Source organism: Anguilla rostrata, chromosome 5, assembly GCF_018555375.3.
Source record: "Anguilla rostrata isolate EN2019 chromosome 5, ASM1855537v3, whole genome shotgun sequence".
Lineage (NCBI taxonomy): Eukaryota > Metazoa > Chordata > Actinopteri > Anguilliformes > Anguillidae > Anguilla > Anguilla rostrata.
The window spans coordinates 24,322,242-24,342,789 of NC_057937.1; the positions used below are offsets into that span (position 1 = coordinate 24,322,242).

Below are 20,548 nucleotides of genomic sequence, written 5' to 3' on the forward strand. Positions count from 1 at the left end.
GAAATCATTTGGGTCCCATTTGCCCAGAGTGTGGAAACCTGAAACAATTTGTGTAAAATGAACAGAGTTTACTGACAGCAAATGGCAACAAGCCAAACCTCCATTGTGTTAAAATAAGCTTTACCACACAATTATGGTAGAGCACGTTCTCCACAACCTTAATTGTTCAAGAGATTGGCTATGACAAAAACCAGCAGACACTGTGGGTCCCCAGGACCACGGTTGAGAGACATTGCTATAGGCTACAATGGCACTTCTCTCAAGTAAAGACAAGTTCCACTATAATTATTATTGCACCCCCATTATAATACTGAAATGCAATTACGACTAAATTATGCTTTAATGTCTTTGTAACATGTCTACAGATTGTTCAACCCATTTAATTAAGGTAGACGAGAAGAAAGAATTAACTGCATGCTGTAATTATTTTATCATGCATGTGTGTAGTCTGGTGTTTCCACAGGGCACAGGTGAAGATGCTGTGTTACAAAATAAATAGGAGTGTAGATCATTAACCTTTTTTTTTTTTTTTGCTACAATACCATGCAGCAAATTGGAGTAAAAGACCGGTGCACTAATTGCAATGGGTTCCATTAGCGGATAGCCTAATAGCTGCCAGGCACAGAAAAAAGGATGAAAAGTACTGGAAAAAATAGATAACAGCGTAACATTTTTTCTACATGACTAGGTACAGGGCGTTACTGATATTTTGCCTATGTTTATATAGGCTACGCAAATCTATTCATACATTTTATATACGCAAAATATTTTTATAATTCAAATAGGGTATATGTTTACATATTGACGTTTTCACACGAACCTGGTCGAAAACAGGCGCTCGGACGCTAGCTATGTAGTTATATAAAACAAACTAATATTTGAGATAGGTACATAATACTACTGGACAGCTAGCAAGCAAAATTACAAGTAGCAGCACATTGTCATTGCAGCTAGCTAGCTATTTGCATCTGAGACGACTGGTTTGCTACCTTTTTTTTCTTTTGCAAACAATCGAATAGACAACATTGCACACATTATAATGAGCTAACTGGCTGCATAAGGCACTTAACGGATTGTCACTAACATTTGTGTAGTTTCATCCACTCATTCCAGAGAATTCATATTTAGTACTAGCTAGCTTGGTCCACACAGTTCTGTGATCCATATGCAGTTGAGTAACCATGGAAGCTCAAAGTACTTTTTGGTCGTGGTCCTTGTAGGCTATTCACAAGTTGTATGCACTCCACTAACCCGAGTCATATTGTGGCGAACTTGCCTCAGTTATCGTAGCTAGCTGTAAATATTTGTAAATACATGATCGTGTTTGTGTTGTTATTAAATGTGCTTAGCCTGTTAATAGTCGCTTATGCTAAGCTAGCTAACTTCGTTGTATTTGTGTTCGTTGGACCCTTATGCTTTTGTACAGTAGTGTTGTTAATGTCGCTGTGAATACCGTTGTAATGCTAGTTTTGTGTTCTTGTTGTTGTGTGCTTGATGTTGCGATTGGCTCTCGCTAATGTCCAGTGATTGGTGCACCGAGGGCAGCGAATTAAGCCAATCAGGGCGTCCTACCATTATAAAAGAGCTGTGCGCCCGATCGAACGGGTCAGATTTTTAAAAACTGTTAAGAAGCAATGTCTGCAATAAAGCGAAGCTCTGCTGGGGCGATTTGAAAACGGCTAACCCCGTCGCCGCCTCTGTTTTCCACGCCGAACGCTACATTGGTGTCTGGAAGTGGGATAGAGCGAGCTGAACTGGAGGAAGCGATCCGGCAGCTGGAAGAAAGGCTGGGGGTGCCAAGACGGCGAAAGGCGGGGGCTGAACGAGTGCCGAGTGGCAGAGCCCCGTGGTACGCCAAAAGAGGGCTCCCGAACGACCAGACGGAGCTAGCGTAGTACGGCCTACACGCCCGGAGGTGGCTAGTGCACGCGCTAACACGCAGCCGAAGCTAGCCAGGTTTAGCAGGGCAGCGCAGCGGGAGCCATACCTAGCTCAACTGCAGTTAGCTGCCCGTCACTGCGGCTGGAGCGAGGATGAGACGGCGACACACCTGGGACTCGCCCTGGAGCGCCCAGTGCTGCAGATACTGCTGGCTGAACTTTGACGCCGCTGACCAAGGCAACTTGAAGGCGCTGACAACGGCGATAGCAAGACACTTCGGCCAGCGGCGGTTGATCCAGGCGACCCGGGAGAAGCTCACCAGCCGCCGTCGCCAAGAAGGGGAAAGCTGGGGGAGCGTGGTCGCAGATGTGCGGCTCCACACACGGCAGGGCTACCCGTCGTTTGGCGCAGCAGAGCAGGAAGAGCTCGCGCTGCATGCCTTTCTCCAGGCCCTTACCCCGGAGCGACGGCGTCAGCATGTCATCCTGGCCACACCCCGCTCCCTTGACGAGGCCCTTAAGGAAGCAGAGAGGGCGGAAGACGTCATCTGTCTGGCTCCAGGCCAGACAACCTGCCCCCACGTCCGCGAGGTTAACTGCTACGAGGAGGAGGAAGTCCGCTGGGCACGCTCACCCCCGCAGCAGCAACGACAACGCCCAATGCCTGAACGACAAGGCTGCTGCTACCGCTGTGACGAGCCAGGACACCTAGCCCGTGACTGCCCAGCACCAGCGCCCAAGCCTCGATCCCCACGGCCGTCGGGAAACGACACCGGGATGGTGCAGTGAGGAAACCGCTGTCCCAGGAATCCATCCTCCTCAATCAGGCGCAGCCTGCTGTGCCTGAAACCAGTTCGGTCCCACTTGAAAAAGCACAAATTTCACCTGCCTTTGTGAAGGCGGGCACCGAGCAAATTCCTTCCGTTTTTGTAGAAGCCGAAAGCGAATTCCATCCTGCCCTTTTAAGGGCGGCTGAGCAAACAATCCAACCGCGAGTGGGCCGACTGGGTAAGGCTGGTGGGTTGTACCTGCATTGCAGGTTGGATGGACAATCCTGTCGGGCACTGGTCGACACGGGGGCCACCATCTCCTTAGTGCGGCCAGGAACGCTCCCCAACACCACCTGGGCACTAACAACCACCCAGTTGCAGTCGGTGATGGTGCAGAGGCTTGCATGTGGGGTAAGAAGATGGTGAGCTTGGAGGTCGGGAACCAAGAGGTGGTGGTGCATGAGTTCTGGCTGGCTGACATCAGTGATACGTGCATCGTCGACCTGGATCTGCTGGCCCACTGGGATGCCACAATGAACATCGCCAATGCCACGCTCTCCATTGGCTCCACCACCCTCGCCCTCCACGCCACCCCTAAGAAAAGACGGATGTCCCGGAGGACTCGCTGCCGAGCAGCCTTAGCCCACCCGCACAGCTCGCCGCCCCAGCCCACCAACGCTGAGCGTGGCTCGCCTGCGTCTGTTCGCCATGCCCCTCTGGCACAACCTGCCTCACCCTCTGTCGAGACGGCGGACGCTGTCTGCGAGCTGTGGCGACGCAGCTGCAGCGGCCTAGATCCTCGCCAATGCCAACAGCTAAATCGCTTGCTGGTGGACAATGCAGACCTCTTCGCTGCCTGCGATGAGGAATGCACGCAGACTGATCTAGTGCAGCGCACCATTGATACTGGTGGCGCTGCACCGGTTCGTCTGTGCCCTCACCGGTTGTCACTCGCAAAGCGGCTGGTGGCGGAGGAGAAGTTTAAGGAGATGGCCGCTGCAGGGGTCATTGAGCCCTCCAACAGCCCGTGGGCAGCCCCTGCTGTCCTAGTGCGGAAGAAGAACGGAGAGTGGAGGTTTTGTGTTGATTACCGCATCTCAATGCAGTAACGCGCAAAGACGCCTACCCTCTCCCCCGCATCGACGAGGTGCTTGACCACATCGTGGGGTCCAGCTGGTTCTGCTCGCTGGACCTCCGAAGTGGGTACTGGCAAGTGAGGATGGCCCCGGATGCGAAAACTAAAACAGCTTTCACCATCAGGCAAGGGTTGTGGCAGTTCCGTGTGATGCCGTTCGGACTGTGCAACGCATCTGCCACGTTCAAATAGTTGATGGAAAGGGTGCTGTCGGCTGTCCCCCGAAGCTGCTTTGTAGTGTACCTGGACGATCTCCTGGTACATGCCAGCAGCTTCGAGCACGCCCTTGCTAACCTCCACGACGTGCTCACTGCGATTCGCCGGGCTGGTCTATGGTTGAATCCCCGGAAGTGCCAGCTGCTCCAGAGGGAGACGGCCTTCCTGGGGCATGTTGTGAGTGAGCGAGGGGTAGCCACCGACCCAGCTAAGGTGACTGCAGTGCAGGACTAGCTGACCCCGGTGGACGTAGGTGAGCTGCGCAGTTTCCTGGGGCTGGTGAGCTACTACCGGCGGTTTGTGCGGGGTTTCGCCTCCATTGCCAGTCCCCTCCATCGCCTCACTGACAAGAACCAGCCGTTCGTCTGGACTGACGAGTGCACAGAAGCCTTTGCCCGGCTCAGTACGGCTCTCACGGAGGTCCCTGTACTGGCGTACCCAGACGTGCACCGCCTCTTCATCGTGGGAGTGGGAGCCGTCCTCTCTCAGGAGGACAGTGACGGAGAGAGAGCGGTCGCCTATTACAGCGGCACCCTGAGCCGGGCAAAGGCTTCTGCACACTCGTAACTACTAGCGAAACTACTGCGTGACCCGCAGAGACCTGCTGGCAGTGGTGAAGGCACTGAGGCACTTCAGGCTCTACCTCCAAGGCCACTTCCGCCTCAGGACTGACTATGCTTCACTCACCTGGCTCCTGAACTTCAAGCACCCAGAGGGCCAAGTAGCACGGTGGCTAGAAGAGCTACAAGAGTGCGACTTCTGGATCGAGCACAGGGCTGGGCAGCACCACACCAATGCTGACGCCCTGTCCCGCCGTCCCTGTGCTGAACTGGACTGCCGGTACTGCCGCCGACAAGAAGAAAAGAGCCAGATGGAGCGGGAGGTGGCTGCAGTTCACACCATCAGCGAGGCGGAGTGGCTGCCAGTGTCACCGGAGCAGCTGCGGGAGGGCAAGGAGGCTGACGGCACACTAAATAAAGTGAGGGGCTGGCTGGAGGTGGAACGGCTGCCACAGTGGGCTGAGGTCTCGGCTGAGGGGCCCGAGCTCAAGGCCTACTATGGGCAGTGGAGGAGCCTTGAGCTGTGGGACGGGCTGGCGTATCGGCGATGGCGGGCACCCGGGCTGGGAAGCGACCTCCTCCAACTCCTCGTTCCCCAAGCGCTCCGACCAAAAGTCCTCGGACTGGTGCATGGCTCGGTGGGGGCAGGCTACTTCGGAAACAGTAAGACCTTGCGAAGACTGAGGGGGCGCTTTTACTGGCGTGGGTGCCGCCGAAGCCGTAGAGATGCAAGTTCACTGTTGCGACTCCTGTACAGCACGCAAGGGGCCTACCAGGCGCTCTCACGCCCCTCTACAACGCTACGTGGTGGGGGCCCCGATGGAGCGAGTGGGGGTGGACGTCCTCGGCCCTTTCCCCGTCACTGAGGCTGGTAACCGCTACGTTCTTGTGGCTATGGACTACTTCACAAAGTGGCCCAAGGCGTATGCGGTGCCGGACCAAAGTGCCACAACAACGGCGAGAAAGCTGGTCGAGGAGATGTTCACCCAGTTCGGGTCCCTGGTGAACTCCACAGTGACCAGGGGCGAAACTTCGAGTCATGGGTGCTGGCTGAAGTCTGCAGACGTCTGGGAGTAGCTAAGACCCGGACGACGCCACTCCATCCCCAGAGTGACGGTCTTGTTGAACAATTTAACAAGACCCTAACTGCACAGCTTGCCATCCTCGCCAGCCAGCACCAGCGAGACTGGGACCGCCATCTGCCCCTGCTCCTGTGGTCTTACAGAATTGCCATACAGGAGTCCAGCCTCTGCACACCCGTCGCCCTGATGTTCGGGTGGGAGCTCTGGACGCCTGTGGACTTGGTGTTCGGGGCCCCGCCCGAGCACGGGGAACCAGCCCGTACAGAGGCATGCTACTTCCGCCAGCTGCTGGAACGACTACGAGTGGCACACGACTTTTCTTGCCAGGCCCAGGACACTGCGGGACTGCGGCAGAAGCGTGCCTACGACTAGCGCTGCAAGGGGCATGCCTTCCAGCCAGGTAATAGAGTGTGGATTCACTGCCTAGTGCGCTAGAATATGTTAAGTCATATGTTGACCAACCCGACATGTTGACATATGATGAGTAAAGCAACTTGGCTACAACTTTGTTATCGAATCATGTCAAGTAAAATCATGCATTGATTCTTAGTCTTATGTGTTTTGGATATAAATTAGTTGAAAATATGACTGTAAACCCCTTAGTTTGACAGAAAAAGGAATTGGGAGTTGCGGTGCACTGGATGCGATATCGGTTTCTGCAACTTTTGGCTCCCCCTGCCTCTTCAGTTCCTACATACGCTCTATGGAATTGAGCAGCAAAAATGATAGCAATATAGTCACACCAGTAGCTTGCAACTTGTCTTACCTTCAACCAGCACCACGTCATCTTGAGTCTGACACCCACCATTTCATCTTTTCCTGGTATTTGGCATTTTGCTGTTTGAAAAGTAACTTACTGTTAGCTACTGTGATTGCTCACCGATTCAGGCAATTGAGGTTAACAATGATACCACCTGAATTTTCATCCTATCTTGTGCAGGCTGAGTTTGCAAATGACTGTTAGCATGTTGACTGAGAATATCTAGCTAGCTAGCTTTACTTAAAATATAGGCTACTCCACATACAATGTGACAACGAAACTGTTTACTGGCAAAATGGAAACATTTTGGTATTTTTAAAGACTATTTTACGCAGGACGTCTTTGCTTTCCTAATCAATAAAAAATAAACTTTTACATAATGTTACTCAAACAGAATAAAATAGCAAAAGGTAACATTTTGGTATTAGAGGATGCACATCATCCAAATATCTGCTCATTTTACTACATTAGCTAGCTTAGCAAGCTACGGTGTTTGAAAGTTTCTCATCTGTGCAAGGTCTTTTCTGAAGCTTGAAACACCAAATTTCATACTTTATAGATGATTGGGGAAGTTTTCATCCGCTAACTTTGTGCTGCTTTTGTGCATTGACTAACTTACAATTTTTGGGTTATTGAACGATAGAAAAGATAATGTTTTTTAAGCCCACAAAGGTTACAACATAATAGCTAGCTAGTTAGTTGTCTTACGGTAGCATTTGTGCAACTAGATGAACAGAATTATTAGCCAATGTAGCTAATGAGATAATATTAGGTAAATGTTTTGATGCCTTGCTTTACATCATTGCTACATTACATGTAGCCAGCATAGTTACAGTACATTAGCCATAGCTAGGCATAGATCATATTCATAGCTAGTTAGCTCGCTAGCTTATTAAACACACAGCATGTTTACAAGCTACACCGAGACAGCTATCTCACAAAGAATCGATTTGAACGTTGGCTCTCCATGTTTCCAATTGATAAATACACTAGCTAACTCTACCTACTAAACAAGGAATTCACAGTGAACTAAATTATCTAACATTTTCAAGCCAAATGAAATTGTTAATTTTAACTTACCTTGTGTTTCTTGTTTGCTCTTCTTTAATTTCCTCTTGATTTATCTAAACATTAGCTGGCATAAAAGGCAAAAAAATGAATATGATTGACCCAAGGGGCCAAAACTGGGCTTTATTTTTGAAGATGACTGGTCTTCCTGAGAGATTGCTCACTAGCGCCAGGGCTGTTGGCTCCAGTACAGGTCTTTCAGCCACCCATTTCAATGTAAAGTCAACCGTAAAAATAGTCCAAATAAGTAACTTTTTTTTTTTTTTACCTCACATTTGCCTAAACAGTAAACTTTCATTATACTGTAAAATTTCAGATAAGGATAACCATACTCCACATGCTTTTCTTTACCTCTTAGCACAAAGCCCCTAGTGGTCGGCACGCCGGCATGCTCGAGATTGCTCAATTCAGACATTCTGTGCTCCTGCAATCAAATTATGAATTGAAAACACAAACTCGGTGTTCTAGCTTGGACTTTAAGCAAGGATGGATTTTGGGACGGCTACAGTGACCGGAAATAGATCTGTGTTCTGTTGATCGAGACTACTCCGCTCTGCTGCCGTAGCCGGCAGATCTACAACAGGAAAAGCAGCACTTTAAGTTTAACGTAGTCACTACAACAGGTGAGTGAATTTTCCATTTTTAATGTGTTTTTTAAATTAAATTTGTTTTTACAATTGATAGTGACACTACACTTTAAATTATTTCAGTTTACTTTTTCCATAGACACTGGCTAATGTTAAGATTTTCCCATTTTTCCAAAGCTATGTCATCTTCTCTGTCTGCTCCTCGAGATGACAGTTGTGCCAGTGGTGGCGGTACAAACAAGCGTTCACAGTAGGTCACATACAATTTATATGTTTATATAATATCTGTACATTGTTAGTTAATTCTAGAAAAGTGACAAAAGTTGATTGTGTTAAGGGTGCCTCACAAAAACTTTTTAGCAATAGATTCACCTCACTTTCCCATACGCTAAGCTAGCCAGGTAGCTAACGAACGCTAATGTTTTGCTAGCTAGTAACGTTATCAAACTGATTGTGTTACGGGTAACTTAACGTTAACTAAGGGTTTAACGTAATTATAAGGTTAATTGTGTTAAGGGTAACTAGCTAGCTAGCTAGCTAACTACTGTAACTTTGCTAACAAACTTTGATGTTGATGTTATTATGCAGACCCCCAATGGAGTGGACGGAGAAACACAACGTAATTCTCTGCAGAGAAATACTCGTCACAGACCCGTTCATATTCAAGAAAGGGAGTGTCGACAAGGGAAAGGTATGGACTGAGGTAGCAGATTCACTTAACAGCTTCAGGGAGCTTCAATTCAAAGTAAACCAAAGATCTGTGAGGGAGAGGTTTGCTTTACTGCAAGCTAGATTCAAGTCCAAAAACAGCAAGGGTGAGAGGAATAGTGGAATATCAGAAGAGGTGTCAGAACTTGATGTGCTGATAGAGGAGACAACTGAGAAAGAGAGAGCAGCAGATGAGAACAGAGGGAGTGCAGAAGGTAGGAAGAAGATAGAGGCAGACCAGGCCAAAGCAGAGGGAGTAAGGAAGAAGGCAATGGAGAGGGTGGGACAAACAAAAAGAAGGCTAAGTGAAGATGGAGAAGAGTGTGAGGGTTAAAGAAAAAGGAGAAGTGGAAATGAGACCATAGAGTATTTGAGAGAGAGAAGTGTAGCTGAGAGAGCTCTAAGAGATAAAGAATTGGAGTTAAAATGATTGGAGATAGAAGACCAAGCGAAGAGAGAACAGGAATCACAGGGCCAGATGACTGAAATGATGCGACTCATACAGCAACAGCAGATGCAGGGTATGCAGGCCATGATTCTGCAGCAGCAGCAGCAAGGACAAGCCATCTTTGCCCTTATCGAAAGTCTGTCTAAGAAACAGAACTAGTTAGCCTAATTCATGAGTGATCAAAGTTCCAGCACCACCACCATTGTCACGTCTTCATGTTCTATGTTCTTTTTTGCAGATTAAAGACAATGGACAGTTGTGGCTGTATTTACAAATATTTTATTATATTTAGTTTTGAAACATTCATTTGTAAATGCTCAATTGTAAGTAATAAATGATTAATGATTTGATACAATATAACTTTTTGTCTGTCTTCCTCCACCTCCCACTACTTGTGACTCAACCTGTTTTATAAGAAATAGTCTTGAATGTGTGGAGGGTCAAGGCCAAAAAACTGAGATGTTTGGTTACCATACAGACAAGTGAGTGCATTTCATAGAAGAGCAGACACCACATAAAGTCTCCTGACACTACTCAACTCAATTTTTAAATTCTTTTAAAAGTCCATAAACTTGAAGTAGTTTGCTATGTCCCTGAATAACCACTCGACTGACACCCTGACTTCACTCATACTCTTGTTGAATGCCTTCATTTGTGGAGTGAGGTGAACATTGCGGAATGGAGCCTGAAGGTGCACAAGCAGTGAGTATGCAGGGTCCCCGTACACACACATCTGCTGGCCACCTGGGGAAACTGCGTGCTGTTCCAGAACAGGTAATAAGGTGGAATCTGCAAGCATCCCAGAATCATGTTTCCTTCCCTCTGCAAAACAAAAACAACAAATATGACATGAGTTGTGGTTTGTTTCCATTTTAGAGAGGAGTAACTTGTTATGTTATTTTTTAAGCATCATGATCAATGACTTACCTACTGGACCATAGATGTTGGCAATTAATCCGTTTGGAATGGCTGTAGCCTGGAATTTCAAGCTGTGTATACGCTTGTGGCTATTATATAGGGTCCTCTGATCTGTCCCAGGTCTGGCTATGGGTCGCACTGTACCATCTATGACCCCAAAACTGTTGTCCAGGGGGGCTCCCATCTGGTGTATACAATCAGCATATGTTTGCAGAGCTGCAGGGTTCAATATGCTGTCATTCCATTCTGTGATTCTCCGATGATGGATGTCATAAATGTAGTCTAGCACACAGTTTGTAGCCATGCTCAGGACAGGTACTTGTCGCTGACCAAATCTCTGCATCATGTCGCTGTACCGGCATGGGTATGTCATCTAGATTGAAATGCGAGTACGTTTCGCATGGTAAATCTAAGTTGATAGATTTGTTCGCGTCATACAACATGTAGGATATGTAGTGTTTAGATTTTGGCCTTAGAAAGGGAATCAGTGAATAAGAATGTGGCCTGGCCTCCCCGTCACAAGACGTTGGCAGGCTATAACCAAAAGTAGGCTACTGCGCCACATAACATAATGTTTGAATAAAGTTATTATTTTGAAAAAAATTAATCGGTTTGCGGCTGCAGATTTTTAAAAATGGCGGTTGAAATAAAATGCTGCGAGTACTCGACCAATCAAAAATGTTCAGCGCTTGCGCCCCACCCAAAAAGTTCCTGTACTTTTCGAAAGTACTACCCCCTGTGCAGGGAATTTTTAGGGGGTAAAATAAAGTCCCCTTAATTTAGTCCCCTGGTTCCTGTGGTGGAAACGCACTGAGTTCCTCAAAAGGTTCCTAGTTCCTGGAGAAAGTTCCTGCGGTGGAAACGTGGCTCAATATATACAGACGCCGCATAGAGCTTGTAAGTGAAAACGTCACCAAGCCACTCCCCTCGTTTTCCCGCAAATTTGTCAATGGGAAAATGAATGGGGCAATTTTCAATAAGCAATATTTTTAGTTACAAGTCGGGAACCTGTTAGCTATTGGTATGCGGTACTCATGACATATATGACTCATGAAATATAATATCAGCAGCACGATTGACCCATGACAAGTACAAGGTACAACGTTGTGTACGTTTAGTACACTTAGGAACTACACATACCGGTGTATGCTCCCGACGCACGCTTATATCATCACGGCTCAGATGGAACACGCTTGCGCCCTTCTACTTCTAGTGTCACTTTGATATCGTATTTCAATTTCAAATTACTGGAAACAACGGATTTGTTACTATTAAGTTATTTTATTTTCACATCATAATTGTACGGTCGTGATGACAACAGGATTTCCTTTCAGGGATCTATAAAGTACAACCATAGACCGTATACCTAACTAACTTAAGACGTGATTTAAAACGGACTATAACGTCATATACATTTTTATCACAACACAACGACAATATAGCTAGCCAGCATGGTTTTCGATAAATTACAAACAATATGTTTACTACTTACTATGTTTTAATAAAACTGTTTATTAGAAATTGTCTATCGCTTGCCTACCACAACTGCTGCACCTGTCTTGTCTAAGTGCAACTGCACTGTCATTCTGATTTTCACAATGTGTGTATTCCTTTAGTGCTGTGAGCAGACTGAAAGTCTAAGTTGCACCCCTATACGGTCTATGGGTACACCGAAGCCTTGCGAAACGAAGTTTCGTTACATCGTGTACTGTACAGCATATACGGTTTGTAATGACAAATAAACATGACTTTGACAGCTAGCTAGCTACCTGCTGATCCAGCCCTTCCTAACGTTAACGTTAGCTAACCAAAACTTTATAAACGATATCTTTCATGCTGGCGCTGACAGACCCGCTAATCTACCCTGGCTGTATATGACCAGCTCTACATGCTTGGATTTGGAATTATTTTCTCCCTTCTTAACATTATTGTCCTGACTATTGAAAAAATGCATTAAGCTAACCAGTGACACCGCGTTTGTCGTGGGTATAGCTAGCTAGCCACCGGTGTTGGGTGAAGTTGGCCCTAGCTGCTGGTCCAGAGTCAGTTATTTTCTTCCCCTACTAATGGTTAAAGTTAGGAAGGGAAGGGAAGGGAAATCTGATCCCAGACCAGCAGTTAGGGGCAGCCTAGGCACTGCACTTGGCGGGTAGACTTACAAGCACACGTGGTTGTGACGTGTATCCGTGCGATTTTGATTTAGTGCAGTTCAGGACCACCAACAGATTGTAAATCGACATAAATCCGTTTTTTTTTTCCCTCCATAGATTGAAATAAATATAACCAAGCACGTGCTATGGCAGAGAATGACGGTCCCAAAAAAATGTGAGAAATCCTTTATTTTTAATCGCTATAGATATTTTACAATCAATGATTTTTAAAAAGTCAATAGGATTTTAACATTGGGCTGTGATGTCACGAACCAGACGCCCCCTGGAGGCAATTTGACTTACAAGCTTAATTGGCCTTTGGATCGTACGTCAACGTCGCTGCCATATTGGACCAGGCAAGACTGGCCTGTAAACAAATACAAGTAAACGGGGGAGCTGCGGTTTTTCTGGATAAAAAGCACTGTAACGGTTACATTTCTCAACCGATTTCAATGAGTCGTTTTTAAATTCAAGGCGTTATGATCTACGTGGAGTACAAAAAAGTTTTATCTCCAGTTACTTAGAATCTCGATAGTTAGGCTATAACCGCTGCTAGACGCTCAAGAGAGGAGTGTGTATCGTTAGGTTTACACAGTCCTCCCTTGAGCATCTAGCAGCGGTGCCGAACTATCGAGATTCTAAGTAACTGGAGATAACCGCTGCTAGACGATCAAGAGAGGAATGTGTATCGTTAGGTTTACATGAACTGAATTACTTATGTGGTGGAAAATAATTCATTGTCATAAGGAATTTCCACAGTTAATTTTAACCTGGCAAGCTGGCTAGAAAGTAATAAATGCAGATTTAGATGCTGATTCTGAAACGTTTTTCATTAGAACATGCTTGGTTTTTTCCCACTGCTTGCTAGCTAACTTGAGTTGGATTGAAAGCATCAAATAACCTTGATTGTAAGGCTAGCTTTGCTTGTTTAGATCCCTACCAATGTTTTCTTGCAAATCGTGTTTTGATTTTGAATGAATTAAACGGAACATAACCACAATAATTTTACAATTTAAGATAGCTAGAAAGCAAATGGTTAGCCTGAAACTATTTTGGGCAATTTGGACATTTAATATGTTATGTATTAAAATAATAAATCAAAATACAAATGCAATGTTGCAAGAAAACATGGGTAGCTAGTTAACAAGCAAAGCTAGCCTTTATAAATTATAAATGATGCTTGCAATCCCACTCATGTTAGCTAGCAAGGAAATAGCAAGAAATCAAGCTTGTTCTAATGAAAAACGATTCAGCTAAAATTAATAATACTTTCATTACTTTCTAGCCAGCTTGCCAGGTTAAAATTATTGTGTTTGTTCAGTTTTAATTAGTTCAAAATCAAAACACGACTAGCAAGAAAACATTGGTAGGTAGCTAACAAGCACGTAGCATTGGCCTAACATTGAAATAAATTGCATGAAAAGATAAAAGGCTGTCCTACATCTCTGTCAAAATGCTTTACAAGTATAGGCCCATGTTGTTGAAATTAACAGATAAACCACTTAATGTCACTATTGCTCCATTTTATGAAACCTGTCAGTAATATAAACAATTAGTGGCAAATTAGTTTCTCCTCCTTTTTGGGAAAATACAAACCAGCTTGTTTACTTTTGCTGATGTTTCAAAGTAAAAAGTGTCTTATTTTGTTCTTTAAAGGCACACCGTGAAGGATTTTGTAGCCCTTCTAGACTCTGTACTATCTCTGTACTCAAATAAGTCTCTTCTTCCATCCTCAACTCCAGCCACACCTCTGTTGAGGACACAACCTTGAGCGCTACAAGCAAAATGTCAAGTAAAGAGGTGAGGTGGTATTAAAAATAGCATTTTTAGAAACATTAATGATGCAGCTAGTTCCCCCCCCCCCCCCCCCCCCCATTCGGCATTTAGCCATTCTGGACATTTAGTAAGAATTTAGATGTAAACACGTAATTGTATGTGGAATAAGTAACATTAACAGGCCATAGGTCTGTCATAACTAGCTAATATACTTGTAAATTGATTGTGTTTTTCATGTAGCCTATCGAAATATTAGCTTCTTTATTTTCTCAAATATTAGATACTATGTAGCCAAACTAAGGATAAATAATTTGGACAGAAAGGTAGCTAAATAAAAGATGGGAAACTATCTGTAAAATTTTGGGAAACTAGTAAGAAGTAGATAGCTACTTACCTATCAATACTAGTTTCCCCACTAGTAAATCATTCTGTCCAAATGATTTATCCTTAGTTTGGCTAACAAATGAGGTCAGACTTTCCTCCTGAATGGAAGATAAGGCACAATTTAATTAATATATTGCGGCGAGTCTATGGGATAATACGGCACTTCCTTAAACCTGCTAGACACAACCCGATTAGCCTGAAGATAAAACGTCACGTATGTGACAATAGGCCTCAGAAGTCTGACGTAACGCAGAGCATAAAACCTTGCCCACATATGGAATTCCGGTTCAAAGGGAAATTTCTCTATGGAAAAAATGAATGGATTTTCACATAACCGTCCTTGTCACAGTCTGTGATTTAAGCTGGCGTTTAAAACTTGGACGTTTTCATCCGGACACATTTCTCTCTTACATGGTACTGGATCCGCTGAATTCCGATGTCGTTTTTCAACCGAAACAATTATTTTGCTAACAAAAAGCTAACACTGCTGCGCATGTTATTTACGTCACAGCTTTTGCGGTTCCCTAGCAACGCTTGGGATGTGCAAGTAGCGTAGTTATATTAAGATGTTTACAACGATATATATACAACTGTAAAAAATAGAAAAATGTATAATTTAGTACACTAACGGGAAACAATGGGAAGAAAGGTTTTCGTGCGTGTATCGAAACAGCTCTGTGTGTGATGTTGTAATTGTGCGACGGGTCATCACGAGTGGCTAAACACTTAGCTGTTAGCAATTGGCTTTTTAAAATGACAGAATTTTTTTAGATTATAAAAAATGGGTAAAAAGCATTATTTATTCATATACAAAAATACGTCCAAATGTCATCATTTATTTTAAAGAAATTCGGAAATCGCCATTCATTTGTCCCATAGGGGCGTCTATTTTTTGAACCGGAAGTCTCGAAAATGCTAACGACAACACGACTTCTGAGGCGTATGGCTGTGTCCCAAACAAGGGGCCAGCTTTCGGTTCTCAACCTCCGAACCGGATGTAATGGCGCCCCCTGCTGATATCTATGTTTTTGCTCAAAAATCAAGTTTCCTCATTGGGCTCCATTCATTTTTGATAGACATAACAAAATACTTCCACTCAAATATTGATGTTAACTCCATGCATTATATTATAAAGAAAAATCACTTATTGTTTTAAAATTATTATTGTTTATTGGTAAAAAAAATTTTCCTACCACAGACAAAAGATATTAATTTTTAAATTATTATTTATTTTATTCAATGTCTGCGCTATCCTTGTGCACACATGATGTAGGCACATGACCAAGAACACAACTGAACTGAATTATATTTGCATATTACATACAACAAAGTCACCAATTTTCGTTAGTGTGGCAAGTGTAACGTAAACAGTTTTTCTCCGGAGAAGCTCGGTGGCAGTGCAACTCAAAGAAAATGTCATCTTCGGTCCCTGATAAAATATTTTACTGAATGGTATATTGCAATACATTTGGTCGATGCCAAGATTAGTGAATATTTAACCGATAATTTCATATATACACGTACAGATTACGTTCAAAAAATATTGTATCAGGGACCGAAGCATCCGACATCAGACCCCTGCAGCTCATCCAGAATGCTGCAGCTCGTCTGGTCTACAACCTCCCCAGACATTCCCATGTCACCCCCCTGCTCACTGACCTCCACTGGCTGCCTGTTATGGCTCGCATCAAATGTAAGACTTTGGTGCTTGCATACCAGGTGGCTAAGGGGTCAGCACCAGGATACATCCAGAGGATCATCAGACCCTACACACCAGCCAGACCTCTCCATTCTGCCACCTCTGGACGCTTGGCACCTCCCCCTCTTCGTGTCTGTACTTCCCGTTCTCGTCTGCTGTCTGTCCTGGCCCCTCGCTGGTGGAATGACCTTCCCGTGGCAGTCAGAACAGCAGAGAATCTGACTACCTTCAAGCGCAGACTAAAGACTCATCTCTTCAGGCTGCACCTCTCCCCACCCCTCCCTAGCCTGTAGTTTAGCTCTACTCTATGTGCCTAGTTAGGCTAATGCAATCTCATTAGTTTTGTATTTGGCAGGATTGTTTTGTTTGATTCTGATTAGGCAAATGTGATTCCAGTGCTAGTTTTGTACTTGGCAGGATTGTTTTGTTTATTTGCTGAACAGGTTACCCTACAGGGTTGGAGTCCTGATCTATGTGGTCACTTCTGGCACTACGATCTTTACTTCACTCTTGTGTTTTTTTTCTGCACCTCTGCACTTTGAACTGATGCACTTGTTGTACGTCGCTCTGGATAAAAGCGTCTACTAAATGCCTGTAATGTAATGTAATGTAATGTAACCCAGATTTGGGAATTTTGGGGGAATTATTTTTAAAAATCAGACCCAGCGGAGATGTCACCAATTTTCGTTAGTGTGGCAAGTGTAACGTAAACAGTTTTTCTCCGGAGAAGCTGCTTGCTAGCTAAGAAGCTAGCTAATCTCGGTAGCAGTGCAACTCAAGGAAAACGTCATCTTTGGTCCCTGATAAAATATTTTTTTGAATGGTATATTGCAATACATTTTCCCCATTGACTTAACATTGGGTGGGCGGGGTTTCAAGTTTTTTTGCAACCAGGCTTTGCACTTCACGCAGTAGCCACTGGGATAAAAGGCTTCACTCATAGAGTGAACAAAATAAAAGCAAACGTTAGTTCTGCCGCTCACTCCCTTTGTAGTGTGCTACGTATTTTCCACTATATAGGGAATAGTGAATGAGTGAACAAGTGAGTCATTTGGGATGCAGCCCATGTCTGTTGGGCGAAAAAACGGTACTTCCTGGTTCTGATGTCTCTATTGGAGTCGCTGTCTCTATTATATAGTACTCTAAGGCATAGACATATATACATAGACGTTGAATTGACTGCTATGTATATATGTCTATGCTCTAAGGTCCCAAACCGCAAACTTCCATCCTCCACACCACCGTGGTCCGAAATACGCATTCCAGGCAACACATTTATAACTGTGAATATGTAACAGATTGCAAGAAATGCTGGTAGGGACCACCTTTTTCATATTAAACTGAAATACACAAGACAGGACACTTCTACAATATGATCTCAAGTAAAGAGAAGTTTCATCAATCTCAAAGGGGTGGTCGATGCACGTCCCCTTACCAACTAAAGCTAATGCTGGGCGACCTCTGACATATTTGCCGGCACAGAAAAAAATCGCTGAAGTACTGAAAAAATAAATAGGAGGATAAGAAACATTTTTTTTACACATAACTAGGTACAGATTGTTACCGATATTTAGCCTATTTTATATACAGTTGCAAATCTGTTTAGCACCGTTTTCCTGTCTATCGAGTGAACCCGATCAATAGGTGCTCTCACTCTATAAGTAGTAGGCTATATATTACTGAAATATTCTGATATAACCAGTAAACCAGTAATATCAGCAACCTTTAGCAAGCTAGCCACTTAAATTGAATTATCCTTTTTGCTGCCAGAAGAGCAGTGGAAGGCAACAATAGCTTGGAAAATATTAATTGTAGTTTGGATAGCTTTCAGTGAACTGTCAACCCCATTATAAAGTTTCCATTTCATTGTAAACAGTCATGTCTGTGTTTTCATTATTTTCGCGCTGTATACCAACTGTGTGTGAACAACTGGGTAAGCAGTTAGGCAACAGATAAGTTGCCTGTCATGTTTGTGGTGGCAGCTCCATAGGCGGGGGGTATATTTCCAATTAAATGGAGAGAAAATGGGCTGTGGCAAGGATAAGAAGGCAGCTTATTATTCAAAACGGGACCCAATCAGCACCAATGTAGTCAATATAGCTCGCTAGACTTGTTAAAATTACATATCCTTAAACTAAAAAAACAACTCATACTTTACATATTGCATTATTTATTAACACTGTACCACTTTATTTATATACAAACTCCTCCCTGTGTACCATTTTCCCATGGCATAATTTAAGTTTCCAATCCGAGAGAGGCAGCGACCACACTACTGTCATCATTACCGTTGTTCTTGACAGTTTTCTCAAAAGGAATGATGGGATTTTTCCCAGTCGGAGCATGCACGGATGCACACTTAAAACTTTGATAAAACGGAGTGTGCATCCAGGTACTTTATCCATGTTCCGCACTACCACACTCTGGTTTGGAGCTGCACTCCAAGATGGAGGCATGCTCGCTATGCGCACTCGGAGCATGGAACTATGCAGTTTGCGACACAGCCAATGTTTTGGTTCAGGGAATCCTTTACGATCAATTTGTCTAAGATGTAGCGTAAGTATCCATGGTGCAACCACAACAAGACCGCTTTAGTTTAGAACTAGCAAGTTACAACATACCATTTAGTGTTGACTTTACACCCTACCTTACGATCAAACTTTTTTGTACTGGTGCTATAGGCTGGTGGTCATTGATACACAAGTTTGTCAGCTCGACTCCCATGTATATTCAGCATATTCAGTATATCTGTGTTCTATGTTTTCTAAGTCTATTTTTGTGATGCATGCTTGAAACTCTATAATTGCTATATTTGTTATTATAACTGAAAATGGCCTTCTGACTTGGGATGTAAATAACTGCTTTGCAAAAATTAACTATAGTGTTCACGTAGACCTTTCTGAAACACATCAAAAAACCATTAGTTCCTCCTTCTCAAAGTCTTACCTTTCAGTTTTATGAAAACAACAACTGGAATTGATCATGTGTAAAAGACATTACTTTGCCAGGCTGTCAGACTGGTATTCATGCATTTTGTAAAATAATATCAACATCAAAATGTAAATATTTCAGCAGTGTCAACACATTAATTAGACCCAAAAAAATGTGAAGGTCATAGAAGCAGTACCTTGAGCTGGACATAGAAGTTCCCAAGGCTGCAGCAGACGCGGCATTCCAGCATCTTGTCATCGTTGTTGTGTGCGTAATGCAATGCCTTCTCATAGCTTTCTAGTGCCTTCTGGAAGATGCTGAGACCAAGGAAGGCATTCCCCATGCTTAGGCACACCTGCCCATTCAGTTGCAGGCTAACTGTGGTGCCTTGCATGTTCAGGCATGTCTTACAATAGGAAATGGTCTTCTGGAAGTCACACAACTTCTCATTGCTGCGTGCCAGGTTCAGGTAGCCCTCGGCCAGGTAGTCTGGATCCTCCATTTCCCGGGCTGTATCAATCTGGGCCAAGGCGTACTGCATGGGGCAACCACCACCATTTGGAGATATGAGTTATTCAAATAAACAAAATAAGTTACATTGTATATCTGCAATTCTTAATCTGATTCTATGGACCCTATTCAGGCTTGAATGTCCAACCCTGTTCCTGGAGATATACCATCCTGTTTGTTTTCATTTCAACATACCTGATTCTACTAATTAGCAGCTCAATGAGATCACTGACTGTTGAATGAGGTGTGCTTTTTTAGTGTTGGGATGAAGACCTACAGGACAGTAGATCTCTAGGGTTGGGAAGTCCTGCAGGAAAAAGCATTTGCGGTGACTTCTGAAATTTTAAATATTGGATAGAAATCATCATTGTTTTAGCTTGATTTTAGCATTTTCCCATCACTGATTGGTATTTAGTATGAGGTTGTTGGCAATGCAATAAGAGCTGTCCTGACCCAATCTTTTTCTTGTCATGCGACAAAATGTGAACCAGTCACATCAGGGAAAACTGATCTAGTCTGTAAAGCACTTTGAGCATTCGGAAAAGTGCTATACATTTTTTAAAAATGTAATGATTCAAAACATGAGCTGTGCATCCTGCAAATAAAATGGCAGTCTTCAATGTATAACAGTGGCTTGCAAGCATTCTTGCTCATAGTCTTCACCATGTTTTGCTGTCTGTGCATGGTGCTGATGAGAGCCCAAGACAGCTGAGCTCATTGGCAGTTCCAGATAAATCATTGCACATCACACATTACTATGTCTAAAGGCTGCCAATAAAATGAAACCTGATTGACCAAGAAAAAGATCAGCTCTGATTGCATTGGTAACCATCTTACACTACAAGTGTTGGTGATAAGGGTGTGCGCCAATAAACTAAAATGATAATTATTTCCCTCCAACTCATTAAGGTAGTAAGAATTGGGACCTATGGGCTAAAAAGGAGGATAAATCTCAAGAGAATGTTT

At 44.1% G+C, this 20,548-nt stretch overlaps 1 protein-coding gene across 2 annotated transcripts in view; it reads right to left on the reverse strand.

Annotated features, from left to right (window-relative positions):
- rapsn (receptor-associated protein of the synapse, 43kD) overlaps positions 1-20,548 on the reverse strand; it is a 256,201-nt gene that overhangs the window by 175,740 nt on the left and 59,913 nt on the right. For both annotated transcript variants that reach the window (XM_064337941.1, XM_064337940.1), the window contains exon 2: positions 19,269-19,607. In XM_064337941.1, the coding sequence (XP_064194011.1) occupies positions 19,269-19,607 (339 nt within the window). The remainder of the gene's footprint in view (positions 1-19,268; positions 19,608-20,548) is intronic.